This window comes from Schistocerca gregaria, chromosome 3 (genome assembly GCF_023897955.1).
Source record: "Schistocerca gregaria isolate iqSchGreg1 chromosome 3, iqSchGreg1.2, whole genome shotgun sequence".
Lineage (NCBI taxonomy): Eukaryota > Metazoa > Arthropoda > Insecta > Orthoptera > Acrididae > Schistocerca > Schistocerca gregaria.
In genome coordinates, this window is record NC_064922.1 from 734,561,488 (window position 1) to 734,580,932 (window position 19,445).

A 19,445-nucleotide genomic window follows, 5' to 3' on the forward strand; every position below is an offset into this window, starting at 1 on the left:
GTATACACATGGTAATGGGGGAATACCAGATTTCTTAAACAGGGGTTTACAAGAGTCTCTAGGCTTGCACCCAAACAAGATTGTAATGGCCCTTTTTTGTAGTTTAAAAGTGCTATTAGCTTGTTAGGAACATTGTGGAATTTTAGAGCAACGGTTTTCTTACTGTTTATTACAAGCTGATTACTCTGTGCCCAGTTACTAAGTTGTTTCGTGACCGTGTTTACTGTCTGCTGTAACAGTTCATCGTCGCCTCCTTTTAACAGAATCGTGGTGTCATCTGCAAATATGATTGTTTTGTGTGGATCAATATTTAAGCTTAGATCATTTATGTACAGAAGAAGTCCCAATACGGATCCTTGGGGTACACCACATTTTATTTGTTTATAGTCAGATAAGTGATTAGATACAGTTTTTAGTTTAATATTTGTGTGCTTGGCGCACACTGCCTGCATACGATTTGTCAGGAAGGAACTGATCCACTTGTTGGACAGACCTCGAATACCATATCTTTCTAGCTTTGATAGCAGAATTTTATGGTCCACCATGTCAAAAGCTTTTGACAAGTCAATAAAGACTCCTATTGTTTCCTGTTTTTTGTCCATCAGGTTTAGAATGGAATTGATGCACTCATAGATAGCAGTTGTTGTTGACCTCTTATTTCTGAATCCATGTTGTTCATTACATAGAATGCTGTTTTTATTAATAAATTTCATAAGTTTCTCATACATAACTTTTTCCAGTACTTTAGAGATGCAGGAGGAAATTGTGATAGGTCTGTAGTTATTTACATTGTCTTTATCCCCATTTTTATATACAGGAATAACTTTTGATGTTTTCAACACACCAGGGAAAGTGCCTGCCTGAAGTGAGCAGTTGCATAAATGTGTGAGTACTTCAATCAGGTTTGATGCGCTCTTCTTTAACATTGTTGCAGGTATGCCATCAATACCTGCCGATTTGGAATTTTTTAGTCCTTTTATTGCTTTAGCTACTTCATCTTGTGAAACAGAACTGATGTACATTGATCCTCTACATGCACTTATTTTATATTCATTTGCCTGGGTGCTCTTAAAGTTTGACTGTAACATATTTTCAGCAACACCTGTGGAAAAGTTGTTAAATGTGTTGGCTACTTCTAAGGGGTTTGTTACTTTTTTATTTTTATGTGATAGTGTTATATTTTTCCAAGGTTGTCTGTATTCTCCGCATTCTTTTTTTATAACACTCCACATAGCCTTTGATTTATTAGCTGAATTATAAATGATTTCATCATTATGCATTATTTTTGCTGCTTTTATTACATTTCTTAATATTTTGGAGTATTTTTTATAGTATGCGCGTACTACAGGTGAGGAATTTTTTGAGTTACATATTTCATTAAGTAGTCTTTTCTTCTGGCATGAAACTCTTATTCCCTTTGTGATCCAGCTGTTTGTTCTAGAGTTTCCTGGTATGGTTAATGTTTTCAGTGGGAACGCAAGTTCAAAGAAATGGGTTAATGTATCAAAGAAAGTGTTGAATTTTTCATTTATATCGTTCATTTTGTACACTCCTAGCCATTTTTCTTTCTGTAATAAGTTGTTGAAGTAGTTCACATTACGCTGATTATAACTTTGATATGCTGTTCTGAAAGACATGTTGTTAATAATACTGCCTTGTACTTTTATGCATAATATTTGAGCAAGATGATCACTAAAACCTGCATTGAAAATTCTTAGTGAGGTGTTGTGTAAACTCTTCTTGACTAGAAACTGATCAAGAGCTGTTTGGCAAGTTTCTGATACTTGGGTAGCAGCTTTTACTTCAGCCTTTAAATTGTAGGATGTTGCAAGGTTCAAAATGGTCTCCCTATTTCCACTATTCGTGAGGAAGTCAATATTGAAGTCCCCACAGATTATCAATTCACAATCCATTTTATTTACTTTATTTAGTAGCAAATCCATTTTGTTTAAGAAAAGTTCAAAACTCCCGGACAGTGATTGGTAAACTGTAGCAATAACCAGGTTGAACTGAGTAATTTTTATAGCTGCAATTTCATAATCCTTTTCAACATTTTCTCTAGTTAAGTCAGGTAGTGTAATAAAATCTACATTATCCTTTGTGTAAATTGCTACCCCACCCTGCTTGCTGTTTTTCCTGCAGTAGTAAGTAGCCAAGACAAATTTGTTTATTTTCATATTCTGGATTAATTCTGGGTTAAGCCAGTGCTCAGAAATGCATAACACTGAGATATCATTAAGTTCGTGTGTTAATAGAACATTAATTTCATCGATCTTATTATGCAGGGATTGCACATTATGGTGATAAATTTTTAGTTCGGGCGTATTCACGGTTTGGTAATTGGGAATCATATTTACAGCATCACATACCTCTAGTTTAAATTAGGAACGTCAGCAGTGTTGTATTTTCGTTCTTCTTTCTTGTTTATTTTGTTTTCCTCGCTTTTGGAAGGATGTTCAGGAAACTGATAAATGATCAATTAAATACGCCAAAGTTTTAAAAAGTCTTTTAATTTCATGCTGATTCATCAAAAATGTTTAATCATTGCAAAACAAATTAAGTGAACTTGAAATTTTACTTACTGATGAGTTAAAAAACGATTCTGTAATGTGTATAACTGAACACTAGCTGCCTAAAGATGCAATATCAGTCACAAAAATTGCAGACTCCAATCTATCATCATCAGTCTCTAGAATTACACCTAGTCATGGAGGGTCGTGTATATTTGTTAAAACTGGTATTGATTATTGTAACATAAAACCAATTGAACCGTTAGCTGAAGAGAAAGTTTTTAAAGTATCTGCAGTTGAACTCTCCACATTAAAATTAATAATCATCAGTGTACATAGGAGCTATGATGGGAACTTAAATCATATCTGCCATCACCTAGAAGCAGCTTTAAATACTATAAAAAACTTCAACAAAACAGTGCTCATATGTGGAGATTTTAATATTGATTTTCAAAACCAGAAAGTTTAATGGCCCTGTTGGAAACATATGACATAAAAGCCACCATAGATTCACCTACAAGAGTTACACCAACAACAAGCCCAACAACTGAGCAGATCTTGTTGTTGTTGTTGTTGTCTGCAGTCCTGAGACTGGTTTGATGCAGCTCTCCATGCTACTCTATCCTGTGCAAGCTGCTTCATCTCCCAGTACCTACTGCAACCTACATCCTTCTGAATCTGCTTAGTGTACTCATCTCTCGGTCTCCCTCTACGATTTTTACCCTCCACACTGCCCTCCAATGCTAAATTTGTGATCCCTTGATGCCTCAAAACATGTCCTACCAACTGATCCCTTCTTCTAGTCAAGTTGTGCCACAAACTTCTCTTCTCCCCAATCCTATTCAATACCTCCTCATTAGTTACGTGATCTATCCACCTTATCTTCAGTATTCTTCTGTAGCACCACATTTCGAAAGCTTCTATTCTCTTCTTGTCCAAACTAGTTATCGTCCATGTTTCACTTCCATACATGGCTACACTCCAAACAAATACTTTCAGAAACGACTTCCTGATACATAAATCTATATTCGATGTTAACAAATTTCTCTTCTTCAGAAACGCTTTCCTTGCCATTGCCAGTCTACATTTTATATCCTCTCTACTTCGACCATCATCAGTTATTTTACTTCCTAAATAGCAAAACTCCTTTACTACTTTAAGTGTCTCATTTCCTAATCTAATTCCCTCAGCATCACCCGATTTAATTTGACTACATTCCATTATCCTCGTTTTGCTTTTGTTAATGTTCATCTTATATCCTCCTTTCAAGACACTGTCCATTCCGTTCAACTGCTCTTCCAAGTCCTTTGCTGTCTCTGACAGAATTACAATGTCATCGGCGAACCTCAAAGTTTTTACTTCGTCTCCATGAATTTTAATACCTACTCCAAATTTTTCTTTTGTTTCCTTTACTGCTTGCTCAATATACAGATTGAATAACATCGGGGAGAGGCTACAGCCCTGTCTCACTCCCTTCCCAACCACTGCTTCCCTTTCATGTCCCTCGACCCTTATAACTGCCATCTGGTTTCTGTACAAATTGTAAATAGCCTTTCGCTCCCTGTATTTTACCCCTGCTACCTTCAGAATTTGAAAGAGAGTATTCCAGTCAACATGGTCAAACGCTTTCTCTAAGTCTACAAATGCTAGAAATGTAGGTTTGCCTTTTCTTAATCTTTCTTCTAAGATAAGTCGTAAGGTCAGTATTGCCTCACGTGTTCCAACATTTCGACGGAATCCAAACTGATCCTCCCCGAGGTCTGCATCTACCAGTTTTTCCATTCGTCTGTAAAGAATTCGCGTTAGTATTTTGCATCCGTGGCTTATTAAACTGATAGTTCTGTAATTTTCACATCTGTCAGCACCTGCTTTCTTTGGGATTGGAATTATTATATTCTTCTTGAAGTCTGAGGGTATTTCGCCTGTCTCATACATCTTGCTCACCAGCTGGTAGAGTTTTGTCAGGACTGGTTGTCTCAAGGCCGTCAGTAGTTCTAATGGAATGTTGTCTACTCCGGGGGCCTTGTTTCGACTCAGGTCTTTCAGTGCTCTGTCAAACTCTTCACGCAGTATCGTATCTCCCATTTCGTCTTCATCTACATCCTCTTCCATTTCCATAATATTGTCCTCAAGTACATCGCCCTTGTATAAACCTTCTATATACTCCTTCCACCTTTCTGCCTTCCCTTCTTTGCTTAGAACTGGGTTTCCATCTGAGCTCTTGATATTCATACATGTGGTTCTCTTCTCTCCAAAGGTCTCTTTAATTTTCCTGTAGGCAGTATCTATCTTACCCCTAGTGAGATAAGCTTCTACATCTTTACATTTGTCCTCTAACCATCCCTGTTTAGCCATTTTGCACTTCCTGTCGATCTCATTTTTGAGACGTTTGTATTCATTTTTGCCTGCTTCATTTACTGCATTTTTATATTTTCTCCTTTCATCAATTAAATTCAATATTTCTTCAGTTACCCAAGGATTTCTTGCAGCCCTCGTCTTTGTACCTACTTTATCCTCTGCTGCCTTCACTACTACATCCCTCAGAGCTACCCATTCTTCTTCTACTGTATTTCTTTCCCCTATTCCTGTCAATTGTTCCCTTATGCTCTCTCTGAAACTCTGTACAACCTCTGGTTCTTTCAGTTTATCCAGGTCCCATCTCCTTAATTTCCCACATTTTTGCAGTTTCTTCAGTTTTAATCTACAGGTCATAAGCAATAGATTGTGGTCAGAGTCCACATCTGCCCCTGGAAATGTCTTACAACTTAAAACCTGGTTCCTAAATCTCTGTCTTACCATTATATAATCTATCTGATACCTTTTAGTATCTCCAGGGTTCTTCCACGTATACAACCTTCTTTCATGATTCTTAAACCAAGTGTTAGCTATGATTAAGTTGTGCTCTGTGCAAAATTCTACTAGGCGGCTTCCTCTTTCATTTCTTAGCCCCAATCCATATTCACCTACTATGTTTCCTTCTCTCCCTTTTCCTACACTCGAATTCCAGTCACCCATTACTATTAAATTTTTGTCTCCCTTCACTATCTGAATAATTTCTTTTATTTCATCGTACATTTCTTCAATTTCTTCATCATCTGCAGAGCTAGTTGGCATATAAACTTGTACTACTGTAGTAGGTGTGGGCTTCGTATCTATCTTGGCCACAATAATGCGTTCACTATGCTGTTTGTAGTAGCTTACCCGCATTCCTATTTTCCTATTCATTATTAAACCTACTCCTGCATTACCCCTATTTGATTTTGTGTTTATAACCCTGTAGTCACCTGACCAGAAGTCTTGTTCCTCCTGCCACCGAACTTCACTAATTCCCACTATATCTAACTTTAACCTATCCATTTCCCTTTTTAAATTTTCTAACCTACCTGCCCGATTAAGGGATCTGACATTCCACGCTCCGATCCGTAGAACGCCAGTTTTCTTTCTCCTGAGCAGATCTTAATAAACACAAATGTAAATCACAAATTCTGCACTGGATATCTTAATGCTGGCTTCAGTGATCACTACGTACAGTTTATTGTTTTACACACCCCAAGCAAAACAAATGAGAAAGAGGAACTTGTAAAAGAAACCAGAAAATTCAGTAACAAACAAACAAACGAACATTTTTATACTGAGACTAAGCGAAGAAACCTGGTATGAAGTGTATACTTGTGAAAATACCAACAAAAAAGTTGAACTAAGAAAATGCTAAAAGAAATGTGTAAAGCATTATACTTCCCCTACAAGTAAGTGTGTCTGTCATTTTTACAGAAGCTACAATGAAACTCTTCAGTGGTTTTCCACCACATATTCAGAACTCACTTTTTAACACTTGACTTAGAATAATATTAATGTCTAAATCTTGTCACATACTCAATTTTTATGCATAGATCCCATGGAAATCTTCATGTCATACTTTGAAGCTGCATTTCCATTTAAAAATGTCAACTTAACTTCAAAAAGAAGAAATGGATTGCAACAGGTACTAGAATCTCTTGTGCAGAGAAGAGAAGATTACACAATATAGCAAAGACACAGACCATGCCTCTGGAATTTCATTTATATCTGAAGAATTACAAGAGGATCCTCAAAAATGTTATAAGGAAAGCTAAAACACTGGCAAATGACAAATACACTGAAAATTCAACTGAGAGAGCAATATTTTGACCAATTAGGAATTAGAGGTATATCCAATGAGAGGCTCAGGACGTACCTATGTGACCGAAGACAATTGTGACCGCAAAAATAGTCATCATTAGGTATTAGAAGGGTGAATCAAATATAAACTGGAATTTTTGTTTTACATGCCATTTTGTAAATAGAGGTGGTGTGATCTCTGCTCATTGTTGCTTTTGTTTCCAGTGATACTTCTCAACAGCTATAATGATTTTGTATCATTTCTTCAGTCAGAATAGCAATGTCAAAAAAAAAAAATTTTGAAAAGACTTGCATTACAGACTGTGAACAATACCTTGAGAAAGATGCAAGTGTGTGAAATTGAGAAACACTTGAAATTGCAGCTCACCGACATTGCCCGAGAACCACCATCACTGAGGAGAATATTTGCATTGGTAACCAACTTACTGAAGATGATCACTACTGAGGTTACCGTAACCTATGATAGTATTCAGGCTATCATTACTGACAACAATGAATTTCAGAAACTGTGCGCAAGGTGGGCACCTCATCTTCTGACCACAAAGCACAAATTTCATCATCTCAAGGTGTGCAAACAGCTACTGATATCCTACCAAACTGAAGGGGAACATTTTCTGCTGTGAACTGTGATCTGCAATGGAACATGGGTTGCATTGTTACATCCTGGAATTGGAAAAAGTAGCACAGAAAGTTGCCAAAAGAACTGATCTCCACCAGTTGAATCCAAAAATGATCTCTCCAAGGGAAGGTTCCTCCAATCTTTTTTATCTTAAATGAGTTGTTTTCATTGATTTTGTCCATTATCATCATACTGTGAACATTGCCAACTTTGGAACCAAACAAAATGTGCAGTCATTAGAAAACGTGTGCATTACAAATCCAGGATGTGATCATGCTTCATGACAATGCATGACCCCACACACCTGTCTGAACTCAACAGAAAAAAAAAAAAAAAAGAAAAGAAAAGAAATGTTCTGGACCACACTACGAAATCAACCCTGTAGTCCAGGCTTATTGCCCTGCAGATTTGATTTGTTTGAACCACTAGACGAAGTAATTGGAGGACACAGATTTGACAATGATGATGCTGTCATAGCTATGTTCATTTTATGAAAATGGGTTCAAGAAACTTCCTATTCACTGGGAAAATGTATTTCACATTCAGAAAACTATATAGAAATAAGTTCATGTGTATGAATTTTTCTAAAGCTTAAATTAACTTGCAAAATAATTTCAGTTTATATTTGATTCGCCCTTGTCTATACTTACACCAACACTTTTTCCAATCCTCTGAACACTTCTGTAACTTGATCTTTAGAATACCTTAAACAAAAATGTTTAAGTGGCACTCAAAATGTAGATCTGAAAATACATAGTAGCAACAAAATAACAAAGAGGATATAATGGGAAAAACACAAACATTAACTTTCATTTCCAGTGATGGATAATACTATCCTGTTTCATTTGCTGAGCTCATTGTTCAGTTGCAGAGGGAAGCTGACAGAAAAATGAAAAAGTATTGGGAATGTGAATGACAAAGTATCAGTGCCACAATCATTCTAGTATCATAGACACACATTCTTCTGTCAACATCCCTTTGAAATTAAACAATGAGCACAGCAAATGAAAAGGAATAATATTATCCATCACAAATATTGAACATTCATTTATAATTTTCTCCCACTCTATATTCTGTGTCCTTCCTCCCATGTCTGAACCATGCCACTGATTAAATTTTGAATAAAAATCATCAGCAATTGTGGCCAAAGCCTTCTAACATAAGAAGTCACCCTCATTCTATCACTGATCTTGTCAAAGACAGCAGAGGAGCAGACAGGGATTCAAGGCATTCTCTTAATCTTGTGATGAGAAACTCTCCCCACAATATGGAAGAATCAGCAATGATTAACTGCATGGGGATACAGAAGGCAATGGAAACCACTGCATTAAAGATACGTAACGTGTATCCACAGGACACATGGCCTTTAACTGAAAAAGTGTCATTCTTCAATCCTTCAGTCGCTCTTTCCATGAACAGTATGAGACTGGAATAGAAGGAAGAACCGATAGAGGTACTCAGGGTACCCTCCGCCACACACCGTCAGGTGGCTTGCGGAGTATGGATGTAGATGTAGACGTAGATGATCTTTCCATTGGCAAAAAGAGTCCAGACTAGGCCCCCATATGGATCTCCAGGATAGGACCTCCAAGAAGGAGATAACCATGAAAAAGATACTGAATAACCAATGAAAGGATAATGTTCTATGAGTTGGGGCATCGAATGTCAGAAGTTGGAACATAATAGGGAAGCTAGAAAATCTGAAAGGGGAAATAAGGGTCAATCTAGACACAGTGAATATCAGGGAAGAGAAATGGAAAGCAGACAAGGATTTCTGATCAGGTGAGTATAGGGTAATATCAACTGCAGCAGAAAATGGTATAGCAGGAGTAGGATTCCTTATGAACAGGAAGGTAAGACAGAGAGTGAGTTACTGTGAACAATTCAGTGACAGCATTGTTCCATAAATGGAGATGAAAATCTAATAGTTGTGGGGGATTGGAAAGCAGTTGTAGGCGAAGAAGTAGAGGAAATGGTTAGCAGAGAATATGGGCTTGGTGGCAGGAATGAGAGAGGAGAAAGACTAACTGAGTTCAGCAATAAAGTTCAGATAGTACAGCAAGTGATCTGTTAACAACCACAAGAGCAGGAGATATATTTTGAAGAGGCTGGGAGGTACAGGAAGATTTCAGTTAGGTTACATCATGGTCACACTGAGATTCTGAAATCAGATACTGGACTGTAAGGCATACCCAGAGGCAGCTATACACTGAGGTGACAAAAGTCATCAGATAGTGATATGCACAAATAAAGATAGCAGTAGTATTGCATACACAGGGTATAAAAGGTTAGTGCATTGGCAGAGCTATTATCTGTACAATGGAAATTAACAGACTGTTAATGTGGAGCATTAGCTGGAGCTAGATGCTTGGGACATTCCATTGTGGAAATTGTTTAAGAATTCAGTATCTCAAGGCCCACAGTATCAAGAGAGCACCAGGAATACCAAATTTCAGGTGCTACCTCTCACCACAGACAATACAGTGGCTGATGGTCTGCGCTTAACAAAAAAGAGCAGCAGTGTTTGTGTAGTGTTATCAGTGCTAACAGACAAGCAACACTCCATGAAATAACCACAGAAGTCAATGTGGAATATACAACGAATGAACGTATCGTTAGGAGAGCGCGGCAAAATTTTCTGTTAATAGGCTATGGCACCAGATGTCCAACATGAATGCCTTTGCTAATAGCATGACATCACCTGCAGTCCTTCTCCTGTGGTGATGAACAAATTGGTTGGACCCTGTATGACTGGAAAACTGGAAAATCATGGCCTGTTCAGATGAGTCCTGATGGTTGGTAAGAATTGATGGTAGGCGTTGAGTGTGGTACAGACTCTATGAAACCATGGGCCCAAGTTGTCAACAAGGCACCATGCTAGCTAATGGTGGCTCCATAATGGCATGGGCTGTGTTTGTATGGTAGGGACTGGGTCCTCTGGTCCAACTGAACTGATCGTTGATTGGAAATTGTTATGTTCAGCTACTTGAAGACCAGTTGCAGCCGCTCATGGACTTCAGTTATGGATGACAATGTGCCACAGTTGTCTGCAACATTCGAGCGAATGATTTGGCCACCCAGGTCACACAACATGAATCTCATTGAACATTTGTGGGACATATCAAGAGGTCAATTCAGTCATAAAATCCTGCACCTGCATCATGTTCACAATTATGGATGGCTATATAGGCTGCATGGCTCAGAATTTCTGCAGGGGAATTCTTGTAACTTGGTGAACTCATGCCACATCAAGTTGCTGCAATACACTGAGCAAAGGGAGGCCCGACACAGTATTTGGAGATATCCCATGACTTTTGTCACCTCAATGTAGAATCATAAGATGATTTGATAATTATGAAGAGTAGGATGAAGTTTAAGAGACTAGTCAGAAAGATCATTCAGAAAGAAGTGGGATATGGAAATACTAAGGAACGTTGAGATATGCTTGAAGTTCACTAAGGCTACAGATACTGTAATAATGAACAGCTCAGCAGGCTGTTCAGTTAAAGAGTAATGGACATCTCCAAAAAAAGGTATTCACAAAAGTTGGAGAGAAAAACATAGGTATAAGGAAGGTAACTGTGAAGAAACCATGAGTAACAGATCATATACTTTAGTTGATCAACAAAAAAAGGGAATTCAGGAATGCAAAAACAGAAGTCACATAAGAATTAAGTAAACGGGATGTACAGGGAAGCTAAAGTGAAATGGGTGCATGAAAAATGTTAAGACATTGGAAAAGGAATGATTGTTGAAAAGACTGACTCAGCATATAGGAAAGTCAAAAAAACATTCAGCAAAATTAAAAGCAAGGACAGTAACATTAAGAATGCTAAGGGAATTCCATTGTTAAATGCAGAGGAAAGAGCAGATACGTGGAAAGAGGGCATTGAGGGCCTCTATGATGGGGAGGACTTATCTTATGATGTGATAGAAGAAGAAACAGGAGTCAACAGGGAAGAGACAGGGGATCCAGTATTAGAATCAGAATTTAGAAGAGCTTTGGAAGGCTTATAATCAAAAAAGGCAGAAGGGATAGATAACATCCCTTTGGAATTTTTAAAAGCACTGGGTGAAGTTGCAACAAACTGATTATTCACATTGGTGTGTTTAATGTATGGGACTGGCGATATACTATCAGACTTTCAGAAAAACATCATCCACACCACTCCCCAGATTGCACGAGCCAACAAGAGTGAAAATAGTCACACAGTTAGCTTGACAGCTCATGTATCCAAGTTACTGACAAGCATAATACACAGAAGAATGGAAAATAAAATTGAGGAAATGTTAGATGACAATCAGGTATGCTTTAGTAAAGGTAAAGGCACCAGAGAGACAGTTCTGATGTTGCAAGTGATAGTTGAAGCAACGCTGAAGAAAAATCAAGACACGTTCATAGGTTTTATCAAGCTGGAAAGAGTGTTTGACAATGTAAATTGGTGCAGAGAAGAATAGGGGTGAACTATAGGGAAAGGTGAGTAATATATAACAAACAATGGAAAATCCAGGATGGAATGTAACAATATTATGAGAAGGAGAGCTGCTACTCACCATGTAGTGGAGATGCTAAGTTGCAGATAGGCACAACAAAAAGATTTTCACACTTAAAACTTTCGGCCAATGGCCTTTGTCAACAATAGACACACACACACACACACACACACACACACACACACACACACACGACTGCAGTCTCAGGCAACTGAAACCACACTCACATATATTATATATATAAAAACCAAGAGGGAACAATAAGAGTGGAAGACCAAAAATGAAGTGCGTGAATTAAAAAGGGTGTAAGAAAGGGATATAGTCTTTATCTCTGAAGTTCAGTCTATACATTAAAGAAGCAATGACAGAAATAAAAGAAAGGTTCCAGAGTGGGATCAAAACCCAAGGATATTAATGCTAAGTTTCACTGATGACACTGCTATCCTCAGTGACAGTGAAGAAGAATTACAGGACCTGTTGAATTTGATAAGCAGTCTATTGAGTGAAGAATTCGATTGAGAGTAAACTGAAGAAAGATGAAAGTAAAGAGAAGTAATAGAAATTAGAACAGTGAGAAACATAACATCATAATTGGTATCATGAAGCAGGTGAAGTTAAGGAATTCTGCTATCTAGGCAGTAAAGTAATCCACAATGGACAGAGGAAGGACAAAATAAAAAGCAAACTGTCACTGGCAAAGAGAACATTCCTGTCCAATTAGTATCAAACATAGGTCTTAATATGAGGAAGAAATTTCTGAGAGTGTGTGTTTGGACCACAGTATCACATATTACTGAGACATGGACTGTGGTGAAACTGTAACAGAAGAGGACAGAAGCATTTGAGGTGTGATGCTACTGAAGAATGTTGTAAATTAAGTGGACTGATAAAGTAAGGAATGAGGAGGTTTTCCAGAGAAACAGTGAGGAAAGGAATATATGGAAAACACTGGCAAGAAGAAGAGATACGGTGATAGGGAATGTGTTAAGACCTCAAGGAATAACTCCCATGGTGATGGAGAAAGTTGTATATGGTAAAAACTGTAGAGTACGACTGAAATTCAGATGTATCCAGCAAATAATTGAGCACATAGGTTGCAAGTGCTATTCTGAGATGAAAATGTTGACACAGAAGGAGAATTCATGGTGGACCTCATCAAACCAATCAGAAGACTGATGACTCAAAACAGAAATATTCTGTGTTATTTTGTTGCTCATTATGAATTTACAGTTACTTAAGAAGTGCAATTTGATTGTCTTGTATACATGTTCATTTAATTAATATGCTATTATATTTACTGTGTTTAATTACCTGACAGAAACATAATATTGAGCTACTCATTTATTTTTTCCCCTGGTGTACATAATTTTGCCTGGTTCTTGTTTTATGATCATGGATAAAATCATCTGTACAGTAGCTGCAAATTTTGTCATGGTGTATTCTGAGGACTGGTGGATGTAAAAATACATACAGCACAATTTAGATCACCAACTTCTCAAACATATTAGATAATGGTACAAGCTTCAACTGTCATTCTTGTGTTCCATTTCTGTAGCCTGAAAAAGTCATCCATTTTCTCTGTATTGGTATTCAGAAATGGATTGCATTAGTGAAAAATAAGTATATATAAGAACAATATCTAACTCCAAGGAAATGTTATTAAACAACATGTCAGAACTCTAAAGATACAGCATATGGTTAAACACATTAATGTTTTCATGTGTTCATTCCAGTGAATGACAGTCAATACTCATCTCTAAGTATTTTGTGCTTGTTGTAAAGCATATACAGCTATCATACAAATTAAATCTGATATTATCATGTTTCCTCTGTAACCTGAAGTTTTCTTTTATGTTCATGCTTACTTTATTATGCATGTGCCACCTGTACACACTCTTAACAATTTTGTTCACTTACTCAGGCAAGATTTGTGTTCTTTTGGCAATTAACCATATTGTTGCAGACAATTGCAGATAGGATGCTTTTTCCATAACTGTTTTATACAACAGTCATTTATGTATCATCTTAACTTTGCTGGTCAGGTTCCCTTTCCTGATGGGCCTTTATGGAAATAGAGTTGGATCTAATAAATATTTTGCCAAAACACTGTCCGTATCCTTTGTGTCCTGTTTGCCTGACATAATGAGAGCTACCTATTAGTTACTCCTCTCATTATGTTTATTATAGTTCAATCAGTAAACTTCTGTGTTCAATAGTACCAAATAAGCTTGAGATGTCTACAAGTGTGCCTCTGGTGCAGTCACTCTATGCAGGTGTTGCTTTTCAGCATGTTAACTTTTAAGTTAGCTGGCTCCTCACTTGTCATGAATCACTAGAAGTTCTTAAAAGTCAGATGGGTATGGTTAGTACTCATTTATGTTTGGCTGTGGCCAACATTACCTAGTTGACAGTATTGTGTGTGGTATCGATTTTGTTAGCTGTATACTTTGTTGTACTTTACCATATTTTGTGCCATTTCCTTTCTTTGTGATAAGTATAGTAATTGATAAATTAGGATCTTTATTAAACATGTCAGTAAATAATATGGTTTCAGTCTCATTTAAAGAAGCATTTTTTTTTTACTTCTGTACATAGCTTCTGCTTTTGTGAAAGCAAGAAGCATAGTTTATGGTGACAGCCTGCAGGGACCATTCATAGCTCATTCCATCTCCCCCCCCCCCCCCCCCCTAGTAAAACTGTGCCTCATGTCAGTCTATGTGGGGGCCAAGCTTGCTCCCTCTACTCCCAACTATGTCTTCTGAAATCTGCCATCTTACAGGTAACACATTGTAATGGACTCTACCCTGGCATAGTACTTCTGCCACTTAAGTACCTATATCACTGCAGGAATAAAATTGTGCTGTTTCATGATATTATCGTCCATAATTCACATCTGCATATGGGTGTCTGTGTCTGTTCGTACCCTTGATGCTCTGGCACATTTTCTACTGACATCTACCCAATTCCCATTAGGTCATCATCCGAGTCTTTTCTTACATTTTGGAGTCTAGCAAATAACCTTCTTAGCCTATCTGCCCTCCATTTACCTAACTGTATGACCCACCATCTTCCATTTAATCTTAATTACAGGAATAATTTCCCCCTACATTTGAGTTTTTCCCTTGTATTTTGTTTTCCACTTTCTTCTGGTGCTGCTAATCATACCTCTCACTATTGTTTACTGGGTAGACATCAGTTATTGAATGGTTTTTCACTGAAAATCTAAATCTCATTGCCATACACCAAAAGTTGTAATGCACACTGACCCTTAATTTTCCATGTAAGGCACATAGGAGGCTTAGCTTTGAAAAATTTGTTTTGTTTATCAAAAGCACTCCAGGTCATTTTCACTTTTCTGATTCTTTTCATTTCTTGCTAAGCCAGACAATGACCTCAACTGTCCTACATACAAAAGCCTGGTACTTCAAGTAGAAAATGAGTGCAAGATCACTCAAAAACTGGTGGAATTTTCTGAAATGTTAAAAGGATTTTTATCCAGTCCTTAAACCAATGGTAGGTAAACATTGCCTTTCATCATTTTGTTTGTTGTTTTTGTACTGCAATTTTCATTATTGTAATAATGACAATATTATGAAAAGGATGGATTATTACTCACTATACAGAGGAGGCACTGAGTCACAGACAGAAACAACAAAAAGACTGCTATACATTTAAGCTTCCAGCCAAAGGACCTGCATCTAAAGTAGAAAACACACACACAAACACAACTTATCACACATGGGCACTGTCTCTGGCAACTGCACCAGATGGGAGAAGCAATCTATGTGTGGTGGGGCTCTAATTCTTTTCATAATATTGTCATTATTCCACCCTGAACTTTCCATTGTTGTAATATATCCACTAACTCAACATATCAGTTTTAGATAATGACTGTCAGCTAGCAGAGTGGAGTGCATGGTCTCACTGCTCAGCAACATGTGGACATGCATATCGACAGCGCACCAGAAGTATTATCCAGCCTCGGAAACCTGGAGGAGCACCTTGTGGAGCACGACTCCAAAAGGAGAAATGTGAGCTTCCAATATGCAAAGATTGAAGTATGGTAGTCTGAATGGTTATACAGTAACTGGTGATTTTTAAATCAAAGTATCATAAGCAAAAGAGACAACACGAAAGTATGAGACATGTGATATTCTATCTAAGCCATATTAGGTTCACTGATGAATGAAGTACAGTAATGTAAGTCATTCCATTCAAACTTTTATCCCATTATGAACTTAACTTAAAATTTAATTTCACAAGTCAGCATTAGAAGGCAAATCACAACCACGGTAAAAAGGTGTTCATTATAATAATGTTCAGTGCAAAATAATACTTTGCAATGCATTCTTATTTCCCCAAATTTCTGCTGTATTCTTTTATCATTCTTGTGACAATAATTTCTGTAACTGTGTGTGTTTTACACAGCTGCATATTGTGTGATTTGAAGAAAATAAAAAGAAACAAGGAACGGGAAATAGTGTATTTAAGAAAAAAAGCCATCACGTGGCATGTATGTAATGAAAGTTGTGCTAAATATCACTGAATAATGTACTTTGTAGATGGATGCATTTTTAGTGTGTGCTGTATTATCCTGTATTCCGTGAATGGAGAAAGAATAGCAAATATAATTCAATAAAACTTTTTTATTGAAAGGTAAGACAGGGTTTCACCTAATGTTACATGAAAGTATGCATCCCTGACTAATCATGAGATGCAATTGCATACTAAATACAATGAATTTGATTTGCGTTAGAGTTGCAAAATCTGTTGAGGTATTACATATCTAAGTGACAATATATATTTGATAGAAATCTGAAAAGAAAATTTATGTTATTTATTTATTCTCATCATCTTAGACTCTTATCTGTACCAGTAACAGTATGTCTATACTAGCTGCCCAGTATGCTTCAAGTATTTACAGTAGGATTTCAAAATGAGAAAAAATTTCATTTTTGCACACCAAGAGTACAAATGTGCATCTCTTGTAAAAACCAAGGAAAAAGATACATGAAGTATTTCATATATTGTTGTATAATAGTTTTATAGTATGTACCTCTTGCAATATTCTGGGAATGGATATGAAAAGTTCAATGCAAATAGATTCAGAAACCAGTTTCATTTGAATTCCAAACAATTGTATGTGTTTCTTCATTTCTGTCATCAAGTGGATACTTAGATTTCTGCAAGTCTCCAAGCTTAAATAAATAAGCACCCATCTTATGCAGAACATATCAAATTAAAAGATGCCGCAAATTACCATGTGAATTTTCAGCATCTTCCATCAACTAATAATTTCTGTCCCTGTCACTTCTTAATAGTCTGTCATAGCCACAGTGATTTACATAAGCCTTCCTGAAACAGACAAATACCATGAAAAGCATTTTTATATAGAAACCAAAGTGGAGACAGTACATCCTCTGTACTCACAAAGTACATCAAGAGAAATACACATGGGATTAGTACAGTATTGTTCATCACTTTCCTTTTATATCTCATGATGTAAGCTTACACTGCATTGCACTATCGAATTTGATTCTGATGTCATTCACACATCTTTATTACTAGTTCTACATGATTATGCATATTGTAGCTTTTATAATAAGCATTTGTTTTGAGATCTCCTAGGTTGGCTCTAACCTCAAAAATGTTTTTCCATAACCCTCTAAATTGTGACTGTGGTGAAGATAAAACGGAGATGATTAGATGACAGAAAACATGCAAGAGCATCTTGGTTGCTCTTAGCTGAAGACTATAATGTACGTTTAGATGATACTTTTATCCAGCAGTGAGTGTCAAATGGCTGGTCATGATGAAGTTTATGAACAGAATCTGCTGCATGCCTATGGAAAGCAGTGTAATATGATTCAAGTAGCTCTTTTCTTTGTTGTATAAATCTCTTCAAATTATTGGACTGTTCCAAAAATTATTGTGAAGCATGAGTTATGAGGGCCAGAAAATATGTGAAGTGTGCCATTCTGGCATGTAAAAACTTGAAGTAATTGTGACAGCAAAACAAGCTGAACTGAACTTCTGTGAATTTTTCATTACATGTTCAATCAGATTTCAGTACTGGTCAGTGTACACCCTAAAAATTTTTTCAAAATCCTGACATTCTAACATTAGATTTTATTTTTAATTGAGTGTATGTAATTGTTTTATTTAAATTAAATGTTTATTGTTAAAACATTCTGACATTCTTTAGTTGTTCTTCAACTATACATGCCCTTCATTTTCATCCAGGTGGTAATGATAACCACATGATATGCTGCTATGTATACGAATAAAATTAATTTCTCTCTTAGTGTGCAGTCTTGTTACAATTAGCTGGAAATGAATGAATACCTCTGTTAAGTCAGCGTTTACAGAAGTGATTGTAAACTGTATTAATAGTGCTGTGTGGTTTATCATCCAGAACTACTGAAATGTTAGTAGTGGACTACAGTAAATGTTAACCGTAAATATCCAAAATTCTGAATTGCCCTTGAAAAGTAAAATCTGGCTTACTACAAGTATCTATTACAACAATCTTTTTTCTTTCTTCTTACCATTTGTTAACTGTGAGCCACTTAGGTGCAATAACTGTTGTAGAAAGAATGTTCTGTTGTTATCACAACATAGGTCAACAAAATACAGAAACATCAAGAAGTCTAAATTAGTACAGTTTTGGTAAACATTTTTGGAAACAGTGATCAATAGAGTATTTTATTTTAACTAAAGTTCAGTCTTGATCACAATACTCTTATGTCTCAATAACGTAGGTGACCGGTTTCGGTTACATTTATATAACCATCTTCAGACCCATGGCTTCCTTGGAGGATGGTAGGCGGAGCTCTCCTCAGCAGATGAGGAGAGCTCCACCTACCATCCTCCAAGGAAGCCTTGGGTCTGAAGATGGTTATACAAATATAACCGAAACTGGTCACCTATGTTATTGAGACATAAGTGTTGTGATCAAGACTGAACTTTAGTTAAAATATAAATATAACTTAAATACTCAAGTGGCAATTTCTAGCCATCTGAATACAAGAATGAGCAGGAATTGTACTCAATGACTGCTCAAGAAAGACTGTTTATGGTATTGTCCACAGTTTTTACAGAATGCTAAAATACAGAGATATCACATTTTTAATAACAACACAAAAGACAGGAATGATAAATCATACTTGTAGAATCTGGCACTGAAGTTATTTGAGATAACTACAGGCTGTGTATGGTATTCTTTAAATATTAATAACAGGTTGCATTTTCTGAAGCAGATTTTTAGGCATACACTTTTCTCCTTGTTTTCTAGCAAAGAACACTACAATTTTTCTAGGAACTCAAATTTTGTTTTTTAAGTATTTACCAACTAACATGTTTTTCTAATAAAACCACACATTTTGATACAGAAGAATTAGAGTTACACATCAATAATACTGGCTTTTTGAAACGTTTGCATTTTAAATCTTGAATTATCTTGCTACAATATTTTTGAGTAGTAATATTTCATGAATTACAAAATTTAGAAAACAATAGAAGATGTTGTTTACATAGTATCGAACTATGGATTTAAAATGAGGTAGACCAATCCTAAAACCAACAAAACCAACAAAACCAACAAATATTATTTTTTGAGTGCAAATGGTTTCCAAGAGTCTCCAGTTATGTAGATTTTCTTAGAG

The 19,445-nt window shown here is 36.5% G+C and overlaps 1 protein-coding gene across 4 annotated transcripts in view; it reads left to right on the forward strand.

Annotated features, from left to right (window-relative positions):
* Positions 1 to 17,972, forward strand: part of LOC126353778 (spondin-1-like) — a 577,109-nt gene extending 559,137 nt beyond the window's left edge. For all 4 annotated transcript variants that reach the window (XM_050002859.1, XM_050002861.1, XM_050002863.1 and 1 more), the window contains one exon: positions 15,660 to 17,972. In XM_050002859.1, coding sequence (XP_049858816.1) covers positions 15,660 to 15,838 — 179 coding nt within the window. In that variant the 3' untranslated portion in view covers positions 15,839 to 17,972. The remainder of the gene's footprint in view (positions 1 to 15,659) is intronic.
* The last annotated feature ends 1,473 nt before the right edge of the window (positions 17,973 to 19,445 follow it).